The sequence below is a fragment of the Bubalus kerabau genome, chromosome 6 (genome assembly GCF_029407905.1).
Source record: "Bubalus kerabau isolate K-KA32 ecotype Philippines breed swamp buffalo chromosome 6, PCC_UOA_SB_1v2, whole genome shotgun sequence".
Classification (NCBI taxonomy): domain Eukaryota; kingdom Metazoa; phylum Chordata; class Mammalia; order Artiodactyla; family Bovidae; genus Bubalus; species Bubalus kerabau.
Window position 1 is genome coordinate 17,751,069 of NC_073629.1, and position 14,010 is coordinate 17,765,078.

Here is a 14,010-nt window from a genome sequence, read left to right on the forward strand (position 1 = left end):
GGACCATCGTGCTGCCTCCAAACCTGTCTCATTTCTGCCCCAAATCATCCCCACACAGAAGACTTTTCCAAAGTATGCGTATATCATTTCCCTCCCCAAATCTCCACTGCTGCTCCTGCCCTCTGTTTTCTGGAAAGTGTAGCTCCTTGGCCTCTATCTCCCCGCTCTCCTCTTCATCTCCCACCTCCTTCTCTTGTACGTCCAGGCCTTTGCACATGTGTTCTTTTTCTGAAGCACTTGCAGCTTCATCTGAGGATGCCTGTAGCCACCAGGCTTAACTCAGCCCTCCAGGAGACCACCCAGGCGAACGGCAGCCCTCCCATCAAAGCCCCACAGAACTTCCTCCCTCTCTGACCTTTGATTTTCTATATCAGACTCATTTAAGAGACTGTCTTGTCTGCCCTGCAGTCCTGGGAGTTCCTTAAATGACAGAGTGAAACCTTATTTATTGCAGGGGCCCCTCAGAGCCTTATACAGAGCCTGACATCCAATAAGTCTGCAGTTAGTGTCTCTCGAGTGAATAAGAAGACAAGTGAGTGACAAACGAATTAATCTCCATGCCCAGTGCTGGAAGCATTTCACAACGCCCAGGTCCCAGAGCATATTCTGAGCATCGTTGAGCCTCTGGGCACCACCCACGTCCCAGAGCATATTCTGAGCATCATTAAGCCTCCGTGCAGTGTCCTGCAGTGGGGGGTGCCCCTGTACTTCCTCACCCCTCCCAGAAAGGTATGCAGAAGTTCAGGCTTCTCTGCCAAGGAGGGCAACTCCCTCTTATAGGAATCGGGGGACAGGCATCTGACAACAGGCTTTCTGTTCTTCAATCAGCATAATGCTGGGGAAACCCCAAAGCGTTTATTTCTTGAAAGAACTCAATCATAGAGGTAGTCAGCATTTCTCACCTGGAATGGGAATCTTAACCTTGACCCTGACGCTCTCATTCTTTGTCTGAGGGAAGAAGATGACTCCCCTCTACTCCATAGAATCACTTTTTTGGAATAGGAGAAGCTAATCAGTTGGAAGGGCTAAGTCACCCTTCCATCAGGTCAGCTCTTTTAACAAAATCCCACAGGGCTCTGCGAGAGAGGCTGTAAAACCTTCCCCCCTGGGATCTAGAGCAGCCTGCCCCTCTCAGACCGAGCTAACAAAGAGATAAGGCAAAAGTGGAACCCTTGGTGCCTAAGAAGCTCTGTCCCTTATTGTTCTGAGCCCAGCTGCTCCACCATCTCTGGCCTTCAGGTTGCCAGACCATTGGTACACCCCTCATGCCCAAAGCGGTCCCCACCTCACCCTCTCCCCAAGACAGCCCCAACGTCACCCTCCAGCTCCATGGGGCCCTAGGACCATCATACCTTCCCTTGCTCATTCAAAGTGCTCCTGAGAGTTTATTCCATGCTGGCACCTGGGGGCAGTTGCCATTGCCCCTGCTTCTAGATAAGGGGTCACCATTCCCTAGGGCACATGCAGACGTATTGGAGAGTCCTACGGGCCTGGAGGAACAAGCCCCCGTGTGCTTGAGGAAGGTGGGTGGTCAGGAAAACGGGGGCGGTGGCGGGGGGCAGTGACACAGGCTGTAGGCCCTCATGGCCATTAAGGGACTCACTAGAGAACTCAAGGCGAGGAGAGCATTCCTGGTGCAATCGTGCAGAGCCTGGGGACAGCCGGGATGTGATTTAGGGAAAATGTTTTGAAGAACTGACTGGGTAGCTGTGTGCATAGACGGAGTTAGATTTATTCTGTGCCCCCAGTGGTGTGGGAGGAAACCAGGGTTAATGCTCGGCAGGCACGAGGAGATGGATTTTGACTGGTGTAAAGAAAGTCTTTCTTAGTGTCAGCACCAAAGGAGGACACTCCCTTTCCCGGAGGAGTTCGGGCAGGCTGGGGCCAACTTCTTGGCAGGGAGAGAATCACTCAAGTGTGAGGGTGGGACAGGTGGGGTTAAACCAGTAATGTTCAAACTTTTTTCAGGACAAACTCCTTTATTCAGGTGGAAGCTTCTAGTGTGCAGAAGATGAAGGCAGAACTGGTAAGAACTGAATAAAGCTGGGGAGGGGCTCCAGAGTCCCATCCCCTCACCGCCCTTATCTTCCCGTTGGAGATGCCATGATGATATACAGAACCTTCAATATTTTCCCCCGGTGATCGAGGCTTTGGGGACATTTTGCTGGTTTTAATCCTACTTCTTCTCCCTCCTTTCTTCACGTTACCCCCCAGGAAGGGATCGTGGAGCGTGTAGAGTATTTTAGGACAGCTGTACAGTCAGTATTGTTTGAGAACCTGCTGTGTATCAGTCACTACTCCAGGTGCTAGGAATAAACTAGAAAATAATACAGATGCCATGACTTGCCCTCGTGGAGTTCCCAGTGCAGTGGGGAAGCAAAGTCAAAGATATACTTCTGGCACACTGCAGTAGGTAATGGTGGATGCACGGGATGGGGGGAGCCTACTCTATCCGAGGCATCTAGTCCGGGCCAGTACCCAGACTGTGGTTTTTCCAGTAGTCATGTATGGGTGTAAGAGTTGGATCATAAAGAAGACTGAGCACTGAAGAGTTGAGCTTTCGGGCTGTGGTGTTGGAGAAGGCTCTTGAGAGTCACTTGGACAGCAAGGAAATAAAGCCAGTCAATCCTAAAAGAAATCAACCTTGAATATTCATTGGAAGGATTGATGCTGGAGCTCAAGCTCCAATATTTTGGCCACCTGATGTGAAGACCTGACTCATTGGAAGAGACCCTGACATTGGAAAGATTGAGGGCAGGAGGAAAATGGGGTCACAGAGGATGAGATGGTTGGTTGGCATCACTGACTCAATGGACATGAATTTGAACAAACTCCGGGAGACGGTGAAGGACAGAGAAGCCTGCCGTGCTATAGTCCATGAGGTTGCAAAGAGTCAGACATGACTTAGGGACTGGAAAAACCTCCCAACTGCCAGGCCAGCTCTCTTTCTCCTGCACCAAGCTGCACAGCAGGGACTTGAGGGTGGCTTAGAATGGCTGTCAGGAGATGTCTCCCCATTTATGGGGTCTCCTAGGCAGGGAAGGGACTGGGACCTTCTGAACTCTGCTGCCCAAGCTCACAGCCTGGAGTGCTTCCTGGAAACACCCCCATACTCTCAAGCAGGATCCCTGACATCCCTGTTGCCATAGCAAAGACTCTTAAAACAGGATTTGTAAGGTCCATGGCAGGCAGACTGCAGGGAGCTGGAATCTGAGCCTGGTTCCTTGCTTCATGCTCAGCACTGGGGAAGGAGCTGCAAGCTCCAGGCTGCAGAGAAGATGGATTCAAGGCTCTCTGCCATCTTCACCAACCACCACTGTCTGACCCTTCTGCACACTGTGCCTCGCTTTCTTTACTTGTAACCCAGGGGACAGATGCTGTTCATCTTTTCCTGCCCTGTGCCCCATCCTAATCCTGCCAGAGTTCTCTCTCTGCTGAAAGCACAGTGCAGGAGGACGACCCTGATTCGGGCTCTGGTGTTTGGAAGGCTCACCCCAGGCCAGTGATGACCTGGGAGAGGTTGCGCTCAGGGCAAGCCGTGAGGGCAGGGGAGTCACTTGGGTGTCTCTGAGGTGAGCGCCTGGGTCTGGAGGCTGCTGAGGCAGGGAACCTGGGAGCCAGACCAGGCTGCAGGTTCACAGGGTAGTCAGGGCTTCTGCTGACCTGAGCTCTTAGCTACCGACGAGGCCCGGAGGAACTCCCACCCCCTCCAGCAGCTCAGCTTGACCTGGAGTCTTAGGATCAGAACCTGCAGGCCCAGGAGGCTCCCCGGACCCAGTGTCCCTCCTCATGGCAGTGGTTCGGCCTCATGGCTGCAGACCCAGGGATGGCTCTGGTTTCTTCTCGCAGATAGGCTGGGCCCTTCTCATGCCCCCATCCTCCTGGGGCCAGGGCCCTGCTCCCCACCTGTGTGCACGCCTTCCCTTGTGTCCACAGGAAGGACGCTGCGTCTGCTAGAGATGCCCTACACCCCCATGGATTCAGAACTCCATCTGTCCTTGACTCCAGCATTCTTCCTCAGACATGCTCTGTCTGTGTGCACGTCTGGAGGACTTCCAGAGGCCTAAGGTTCTGGTTCCCAGGTGGCTCAGTGCTAAAGAATTCATCTGCCAATGCAGAAGATGTGGGTTCGACCCCTGGGTCGGGAAGATCCCCTGGAGAAGGAAATGGCAACTGGCTCTAGTATTCTTGCCTGGAAAAAGCTCATGGACAGAGGAGCCTGGCAGGCTACAGTCCATGGGGTCACAAAAGGTCAGACATGACAGCACGCAGCACTCACACACTCAAGGTTCTAGTAGGAGAGGGCTGTGTGGGCAGCATTGGGCAAAGAGGGGGTAGGGCTGGGTTGGGACATGGCTGGAAGGTCGAGGGGAAGGTACGACACCTGTTTCTCTCTGTGGTGACAATGGCCAACTTCACTGGGAGGTCCTGAGCTGGGGTGAGTAAGGGGCACCTGAGCAGTGGAGTCTGGAGTCATTGGGGAGGAGATGGTTCAGGAGATGAGCCCAAGGGACCCAGAAGAGACTCACAGTTTCTCTGCTTCTCTTTCTTGTTATTACTGCATGAAGAAGTTGAGGCCAATTAAGGCCCAGGACTGTCTGATGCCCAGACTTCTGGGAAGGTCAGGTTGGGAGGCGGGAAGGGGAAGAAGCACGCAGAGCACTGACTTGGAGTTAGACTTTATTTCACCCCCATCACTCTGCCCCACAGCGAAGGCAGCCCTGAGGCCCTAGGTGGGCAGTGGCTGGCCTCCTGATTAGTGGCTGTGGCCATGACCGCCGTGGCTGTGGCCGTGACCGCCGTGGCTATGGCCGTGACCTCCATGGCTGTGGCCGTGGCCGCCCTGGTCAGGGCCGCCCTGGTCCTGGCCAGAGCATGGGCCTGAGCCACCCTTCCCGTAGCCTGGCCCGTGACTGTGGCCTTTTCCTGGGGGTGCGGTGTTGTGCATCTCCTCGTGGGAGGCTACCGTCAGCCTGGCCACCAGCATAATGAACTCCTCGAAGCTCAGCTGCTTGTCTACGTTTGTGTCCAGGTCCTCCATGATCTCATTGATGGCATCGTCATTCTTCTTCTGCTTCTGCAGGTGGGAGACACAGGGTGTCAGGGCTGGGTGTGGTCAGGGCTGGGGACAGGGAAGAGCACTGCAAGTGACCCGATGGCAGAGGCATAGGGACACTGGGCTTCCGGGCCTCAGTTTCAGCATCTATTAGATACTTTCTAATTCCTTCCACACATAACCCGGGCACCACGATTCTCTCCCTTATACAGGAGAGGATCCGAGGTCAAGTGACTCGCCCAAGGTCACGCAGTAAGTACAGCAATATCTCCTCACTGGGTTCTTACGACAATTATAGAGAGACTTGGAATTCCCTGAGGAACACTTGCAAAAATAGTCTTGTAGAGGGTAACTAGCTCGTGCAGATTGCCAAGGCTTGGGAGTGGAAGGGAGGACACCCACATTACAATCTGACCCAGAGCCTGGACTTGTCCCGTTCTCACAGCCTCCCCTCCCCTCCCTTTCCAGGCTAGTGACCCTCATTTCAACCTGTAGGGTGGGAAAGCATCTGAAGGAAATGAGGTGGTGTGATAAGTGTGCAAGGAAGGGCATGAGGGGAGGATCCAGGCCCCCCTGGGCTCCAGCTCTGCCACCCACTGGCTGGGCACTTTTGCTGAGTCTCTTCTTGCAATGCTTCACCATGATCTCCTCTTCTGTATCTTTGCCATTGTCCTGGCAGAGCCCTCACTCCTGAGCAGCTCCCGGGCAGGGACCTGGCTTTCCCTCCTGGCCTATCTGCTCTGTATGTGGGGGGTGGTGGATGGGGTGGAGTAGGGGTCACACAGAGAACCTTGCCCACACAACGTCTTGGCTGTATCGTCTCTTGTCCCCCCTGACCCAGAGTCTGTCTTGCTGAGTTCTGCCCCTGTGGGGAGCTGTCAGCATCACCCCGACTCTGTCTACTGCAATTCTCCACCTTACAAAGGTGGGGAGGGGCCCCAGGCAGGGCTGGCCACCTATTCTGGGCTATCCTGCTCCAGAAATGGAACTGAGACTGGGACTTACATGTCCCAGCCTTCTGAGCACAGCATCTGTGTCCCCCAAGTCACCAAATTTGGAAAGAAAACAAAAAGATCCAGTGGAATGAATCTTCCTTTTCTTAGAGCTGCCAGATCATTTTCAGATCAGGGAAATAAACTAACATGTTATGGAGCGCTTTGTCCACACTGGTGCTGGGCTGGGTCCCTTCCCACACGCTGTTTATTTGTTTCCTACCTGAGAGCCTTTGGATTAGAAAAGTCCTCTTGGGTCTTCTAAGTTCATCTGACGCTTGGAGGCTCATTAGCTTCCTTCCAAGGGTCGTTGTCACTTGCTTACCCTAGCCCCTTCCCAACACTCAGGTTTCAGCTCAAAGGTCACCGCCTTGCAGGGACCCTTCACGTATTTAATTAGTTCCCTCTCTCCTTCCCAGTCCACATTGCCCACAGCACTCTTTTGGCAGTGGATCTATCTGTGTTCTTGATTGGTCAACACATTTGCCACGTGTCTCTCCCCTCAAGACAGTGGGTCCCTGTTGGCCACTGCGTGCCCTGCCTGGGACGGAACCCAGCACACTGCACAAGCTCAGGCTGTTGGTACCACCTACTGTGGACCACCTCTAGTGACAAGGTCCAAATCCTGCTCCAAACACGGAGCCCACTGCCTTTGGAGGCTGGGTCGAGGGGCAGGAACATTTTCCTTGCTGGTTGCAGACTGCATCCCCATTCTCCATCCTTAACCCAGACTGAGTCAGGTCTTCCGGGAATCCAGCCTTACCTTGAGAAAGTTTGGCAGCTCTTTTTGCACCAGCTGTTTGAATTCTTTCTGGTTCAGGGTGTCCGGGTGCCCTAGCCGTACAGAGTACTGGTGGAAGATGTTGATGATGGTTTCTATGCTGCATTCCATTTGTGACATTTGGTCCTCCATTTTCCTGCCTTCTGTTTGAGCAACGGAGTTGGGTGCTTAGAAGACTGTCAAGCTTCCTTGGACCCTCCTACTGTCTGCACACAGGAATGAAGAGGAAAATACAGAATGAAAAGAAATTGGGGACTGCAACTGAACTGGGAGATGACCCAGTTCCAGACATGAGAGGAATGGCTTATAGAATGTCTAGGGAATGCCCAAAAAGAAGCCTTTGAGGATAGGAGACTTCAGCAGAGCATGACCTAAGAAAAAGGGAAGGAAGCTTTAAAGTGAGCAGTCAATCAAGGAGGGCGTCCAGGTTTGAAAGGAAGATGGGGAAGGGGAGTGAAGAGTCAGTGGGCAGGCTCTGGCCCCGGGGTAGCTGGCAGCTCACTTACCCAAGCCGAGAAGCCTCGCAGAAGGGTTTGACAGCAAGATGTGGGCCCAGTTTTTATACACCACTGATCGAGACACTCAGCCCTCCCGTGCGAAGATTGCTTCATAGGTGAGCCTATGTGGTAAGCCCAGGCTGGGCTGTTTCACTGCCAGGAAGGGGGCTGGGCCAGGACAGGAAGTGTTCACAGAGCTCTTTTTGACTTTTTGTGAAATTCCCAGCCCTGGCCTGGAGCGGGTTTGGGAGGAAGCTGGTTGCTTGGTCCACTTCCCCTCCACCCCACACCCCTGTCCCCCCTGAGTGAGGTGGGAAGCAGGCTGCCTCTCTTCTGGGACTCCTCTCTCAACAACCACCTAGGTTGTGCTTCCCACCTGTGATAGCCAGGGGCTGGTGGTGGGCTGAGGACCTCTGAGGTGGCCAACCCACTCTGGCTCCCGCTGTGGCAGCCCAACAAGGATGGCTGAGCCTTCCTGCACCTGTCTGGCTCTGGCTTTTAAGAGGGCGAGGGGTCTGCCTCCATTGTTTGAGCTGATGGAGGCGGTGCAGATGACAGCCTGCAGCCATCCTGCGCGGTTCCCTCCTCAGTTAGGGAATCTCTGTTTTAGGCTATGGGGCAAGTTCGCCTGGGTGCCCCTCTGTGTGCATCCACAGCGCCCTCTACTGCCTCTATCAGGGCATGTTTCGCTGTGGACCAAGGATCCGAGACCCAAGCTCACAGGAGCTAGAGACCTGGAGCCAAGTGGTGAAGCAGTGTGGGCTGAAGAGCACCAAGAGCACCATCCGTAGTGTGACTTGTGACAGCAGACATGGGTCTCCGGGTTGGAGAGACTAGAGAGTGGTGGGGACTGTGGCAAAGGAGACCATTCCTCACTTGAGGGGGCCGCTGTTACTCAACCTCAGGGGAAGGCAGCCACTTGAGAGAGTGAATCATTTAACGGACCTTCCAAAAGTTCAGGAAATCTAATTTTTTCTGTGAAAACTCTTGCTTATAAGATTCGTCAACTACTTTTAAAGGAAAATAAAAATGTTAACTATGAAACATGGTATGCGCTGAACAAAGCATGGTTGCAGGGCAACACCTGAAGTTCTTGTCTTTCAGGTCTCTCTCCTCCACTCTGCTGAGGTTCCCTGAACCAGGGATGTGGCCTGAATCACCTCTGTGGTTCCAGGATGGAGCAAGAGCCTGCTTGGTAAATGTAGAATGAACAGTTGTTGAATTAATAAATGCAGGAATGGGGAAATGAGTGAGTGTGAAATACATACAGGTCTGTTTGTTGCCTTGTGACTTTCTGCAGAGATGTTGGCTGGGACCATGCAGTGTTGGTTAGGACAGAAGTGAATGGGTGGGAGGAGAGGAGGGTCGGTGGTTGGTGGAGTGAGCAGCTGGACAGGGCTTCGAAACAGAAGGGAGTCCTCACTTGGGGGTCCTGCTTTGGCAGTGAGTTCCCTCATGACAGAAGGCGGTGGCAGGGGCAGGGGACTTCCCTGGTGGTCCAGTGGCTAAGTCTCCATGCTCCCAATGCAGGGGGCCTGGGTTTGATCCCTAGTCAGGGAACTAGATCCCACATGCCACAGCTAAGAGTTCGCATGCCACAACTGAAAGACACTACATGCCCCAATGAAGATCGAAGATCTCAGAACTCAGAGCCTGTGCAGAAAAAAAAAAAAAAAAAAAAAAAAGGCCTTGGTTGGCAGACCTCATGGTCCCGGGCTAACCCAGGACTGGGTGAGGCCGAGGCTGAGTTGTAGAGGCTGTGACCTGGGCAGGCTATTTCTGGCTTGGTCAATAAGTGCCCGAATCCCACCCAGCCTCCTCACTGCCAACCAAGGCCAGAGGTTGGAAGGAAATGGTGGTGGGAAGTGGGGTCTTCTCCTAGAGAGACATTCAGAGCTGCCTGAGTGGGCATGAATTGGGACAGTTTTCCTGGTTCTGGACAGTGGGCATGGCTTCCTCAGCTGTGTTAAAAGCACACAAGCAAACAAGGGAGCAGGCAGACGCTCAGCAGCTCTTGATCTATCAGTGAGCTTGGTCCCCTGAGGCCACGACCAAGAGGGGTCCCAAGTCTCAATCCTTTCCCCTGACTCCTTCTTGCTGTCTTCACTCATAATCTCTGTGATTTCTGGGGAATTTTCTTTCCCCATTTTCTGTTCCCTGGCTCCCGTTTTTCCAGTCCTTCTCCTCTCCTATGTCTTGTGGAACCTGGTTTTTGTTCTCAGTGCGTCCCTGAAGTTCCAGAGCCTTCCAGAAATTCCTGATGAATATCTCAGCGTGTCCCTGTTGACTTCCTCTGCCTTGCGGGAATCCCTCTGAAACAGGAAATAAAGAGCTGTCACATTATCACCACGTTGGCGTTCTAATGGCTGGCCTTGGGGTCCCTCTCCCTCACTAGCTTATTAACTTTTTTTACTCATCCCTGGATGATTACCGTCATCTGAGAGGCATCTGATAAACGGTTGCAGAGTAACATGTGACTGACATGGCTTTGATAGAAACTACGCTGAGAAGATGATCATTTCCTGTAATTAAGAAGTTGTGCAGCTCGGGAAAATGCAGAGAAGGAAAACAAGGAAGTGGGGAGGGGTGAAGAAGATATGGAGATAAAGGAGATTCCGCGGGTGAACGGTAGGTAGCCTGGGATGATCAGAGTTCGTGCTGCCCCCTTGTGGCCTATCTGTGTCAGGACGGCCTGCTGCATTTCTTGGGCCCTGATTCTTAACCTTTCGGTTTTCAAGGCCCTTTCACACTTGACAAATTATTGAGTATCTGAGTTTTTGTTTATATGGGTTACATCTTCTATTATATACAACATTATACAATTTAAAATACTTATTAATTCACTTAAAATAGTATCAGTAAGCCCATTATCTAGTAACATTTTTAAAGTAAGACATCATTATATTTTCAAAAAAAGGCTAGTGATAAAAATGATATCATTTGTTACATTTTTGCACACTTCTTTAATGTATGGCTTATATGAAGACAAATGGACTTTCCTACTTCTGTAATCAGTTTGTTGTATGTATTGCTTTATTTTTCTTTTTTAAAATTTATTTTTAATTGAGGGATAGTTGTTTACGATATTGTATTGGTTTCTGCCATATATCAACATGAATTAGCCATAGGTATACATATGTCCCCTCTGTCTCAAACCTCCCTCCCACCTCCCTCCCCATTCCAGGCCTCTAGGTGGTCACAGAGACCTGGTTTGAGTTCCCTGAGTCATACAGCAAATTCCCACTGGCTATCTATTTTACATATGGTCATGTACACTTCCATGCTTCTCTCTCCATACATCCCGCCCTCTTCTTCCTCCCCACCCCACCCCACCCGACCCCACGTCCATAGGTCTGCTCTCTGCGTCTGCATCTCCATTGCTGCCCTGCAATTAGGTTCATCAGCACCGTCTTTCTAGATTCCATATATATGTGTTAATATACAATATTTGCTTTTTTGTTTGAAGATTTGAAGACAATCGAGCCTCACACAGATAAGTAGTTGGAAAGAGGAGAATATATTAATAGTCTTTAAAAGTTGTTGTTGAAATGGCAAACCACTCCAGTATTCTTGCCTGCAAAATCCCATGGACAGAGGAGCCTGGCAGGCTATAGTCCATAGGGTCGCAAAGAGTCAGATATGACTGAGCCTACACTCATATAAATAATTACAATAAAATTTGTTGTGAATATTCTTTGATAATTCACCAAAACTCAAAAGCAGACGTTTTGAAAGGGTTGTCCTAGAATCTCAGACCATATTAATCAATTCTTTTTTACATTAGAATTCGTTGGTCTATCACGAAATATAAATAGGTCTCCTATGATTCTGTAACTTAATATACTGGTCACTTGGAAAAGATTGATTCACTGGGTTATCCACATCTTCCAAATGCTGGCACATTTCATTATCTAATATATAGACATGTGTAAAAATCACATTTATTGATAAAACCACTGATCTCATCAAGAAAATCTTTACGTTTTGAGAGACTGTCAAACTCATGGTAGCAGAGCCAAATTTTTAAAATTCTAATTTTTGCTCGAAAGTTCCAGTTTTATTACACTAACAAACACATCCTGCTGGTTTTCCTTGAAGTAAAAGTTTAACTCTGTTCATTTTCAAGATAGATGTCTACCTTATATACTGTAGCATGAGTATCCATAATTAAGCTGTTATTTGTTCTTTCAAGTAAAAATGGTGTGTCTATGAAAAAAGTGGCTAGTTCAACTTACCTTTCAATCACGCAAGTGCTTTTCCTTGAGACGATCATGGTTGAGATTGAATGAAATGAATAGCCTCCATCGCTTTGCCTTTTCGTTTGGAAAGAATGAGCATGAGGAACGCAGTGGCTGCTAATGCAGTTTGCTGCCGCCTCCCCGGTTCCCGCTAACGTACGAATAGTCTGCCCACTGTTGTTCTAGGGTCTCTGGGGTAAATATCAGCGCAGCGAGGAAGGGGAGGATCTGGGGATACTTGGTTGGTGGGAGGCTTCTTGTGGTGGGTGGTTCAGGGTATATTATTATGGACTGCAATGTTATATCATGACTGGAAATAGTCATGACCTCATGGAGCCCCTGCAGGGTCTTGGGAACCCCCAGGTTCCTTGCAACGTTCTTTGAGAACCACTGTCTCAGGCAATACGTTACTTGAAGCAGCCTGTGTTATCTGTCTGCTTTTCTTTTTCCTTCCTTCTTTTCCACAGAAGGTCTCTTGGAAGAAGCCAGGCTGGATGTGGGGCCTCCTGGCCCAGGTGAAGAGTGAGACAAGGACCCTCAGCAAGGTAGCTGCTCTGGCCAAGGAGGGTGAGAGAGGGGAAGATGACCAGGGTGGGGCTGGTCAACTTAGCAGGCCAGGTAGGATTTTGGTCCTAAGCGCACAGAACTAGAGAGACCTGCCCACTCCGCTCTCTTCCCTCTCCTGACACCCTCTGTCCAGAATAGGGTTTTTCCCTCAGGGAGCCCCTCAGCCTGTTAGTTTCCAAGAATTTGCTGGTCTCAGGATGGACCTGGGCTCACCTGCTCGCCCTCCTCTCTCAGGCAGCCACCACCCACCCAGTCTCTCCTCAGGGTTCCCACCTCCCAAACCTGTCTGCAGAATGGAACCATTCTCTTCTCCCTAACTTGGTGCTCTGGGGGCCACAGGCCTCCTCTCTGAGAGCTTCACTGTGGGTCAGGCCTGGGAGGTGGAGGCCTGGGAGACAGTCCACAGGTTCAGGAAAGCCCCAGGCCCTGCAGTGTCAGTCCCCAGGCTGCAGGTCTCCCTCCCCGTCGTGTATCTCTGGGGCTGCTGCCACTTGCTCCGGTGGCCCAAGATGAGACCAGGAATGCCCCACTCTGCTGCCCACCACCCCAGGGCCCTTCTTCCCAGCCCTGGGCCTTTGTGGGTCCACAAGGGAGAACAGTAGATGGAACCAAGGTATTCAAGAGGCCCCTTCAAGGGAGGTTTTCTGGGGACCCCGGGCCTCAGGGTGACTCCATAGCTTCACTCAGGACAACCTGTCCAGATTTGAGGTGTTTCCTCAAAAGGGTCCATTCAATGGTCTCAGGAGGCTGCTCCACCCATGGAGCAGAGGGAGCTCCTGCAGGTCCCCATGGAGACACATGTCCTGTGGCACGCACACAAGGTGTCACGTGAAGTTTCCTCCACGAAGACTCAAGGGCTCCCAAGACCAGAGCCTCAGACCGTGAGTAGACGTGGAACACGTGAGGTGATAAGTGTGGCTCTGGGCTGAGAGCGGCTGAGGGGCTGGAGTGTCTGGGCTTGTGGGAGGCTTCTTGGGTGGGTGGCAGTCTGATGCTGAGGTGGGGGTGGTGGGTGAATGGGCCCCTTGGCCACAGAGTGGGAATCAGTTCTCGCGATAAGGACATGTGCGCGTCACCTCCTGGGATGCACTTTTTGACTTTATCTGCCGCTGCTGGTGGGGCTGACGGAAAGGGGTGGGAGGTGGGGGTTGGGGAGCAACCTCCATCCAGAACCTTCAGACTCCTGGAGCAGATCTGTCCTCTCAGGCAGAAAGTTCCCAGAGGTCAGGATGTGACCCCAGGTCCCACAGGCACCCCTGGGTTCGCCAGGCTTCCTGGGAGCCTCGGGCAGCCGCACCCTTTCCCAGGGAGGAGGTATCTGGGATTATTCACAGGGCGGGTCCCTGCTCTCAGCACCTGTCTGGTCTTGATTCTTCTCGGTTAGAGGGAGCCGCTCAGAGCCTGGCCCTCCTCCTCTCCCCATTTTGTTAGGGCTCCTGGCTTTCCTCTTCTCTCTGAAAAACCAGGGCCCAGCCTCCGTTCCAGGGGCGAGAGTGCCCTCTAGTGCCTGGGAGGGTGAAGGCGGCAGAGGAGGGCAGGGCCAGAGGCCTAGCCTGAAAGGAGGCCCTGCCAGCCAATGAGGGGTGAGCCGGCTGCAGCTTGACCTGTGGAGCTGGGACAGCAAGGGACCCACAGGTATTTCTGAGTGTGTGTGTGTGTGTGTGTGTGTGTAGCTGTGTTTCTTCTTGAGAAGCCCTCTCTTATCAGAAGGACTGGACTCCACCAGATGGAGTGTAAAGATCAGGATTTTTGCTCTGCTCTGGAAATAGGACCCCCAGCCCGCTCCCTCCTCACCCCCCCACCCCCAACTCTTATATATTCTCCTCTTCCCAATCGCAGTCTATCCCCCAGCTGGGAAGAAATTCTCTGCATTAGACCC

General features: G+C 51.8%; 1 protein-coding gene across 1 annotated transcript; it reads right to left on the reverse strand.

Moving 5' to 3' along the window:
* Window positions 1-4,672: 4,672 nt before the first annotated feature.
* On the reverse strand, window positions 4,673-7,432 carry S100A9 (S100 calcium binding protein A9). Its single transcript, XM_055586827.1, has 3 exons — window positions 7,336-7,432; window positions 6,812-7,035; window positions 4,673-5,077 (listed from the first exon to the last, which is right to left on the reverse strand). The coding sequence occupies exons 2-3, from the start codon at window positions 6,959-6,961 to the stop codon at window positions 4,757-4,759; spliced, it is 471 nt and encodes a 156-aa protein (XP_055442802.1). The 5' UTR covers window positions 6,962-7,035; window positions 7,336-7,432; the 3' UTR covers window positions 4,673-4,756.
* Window positions 7,433-14,010: the final 6,578 nt, after the last annotated feature.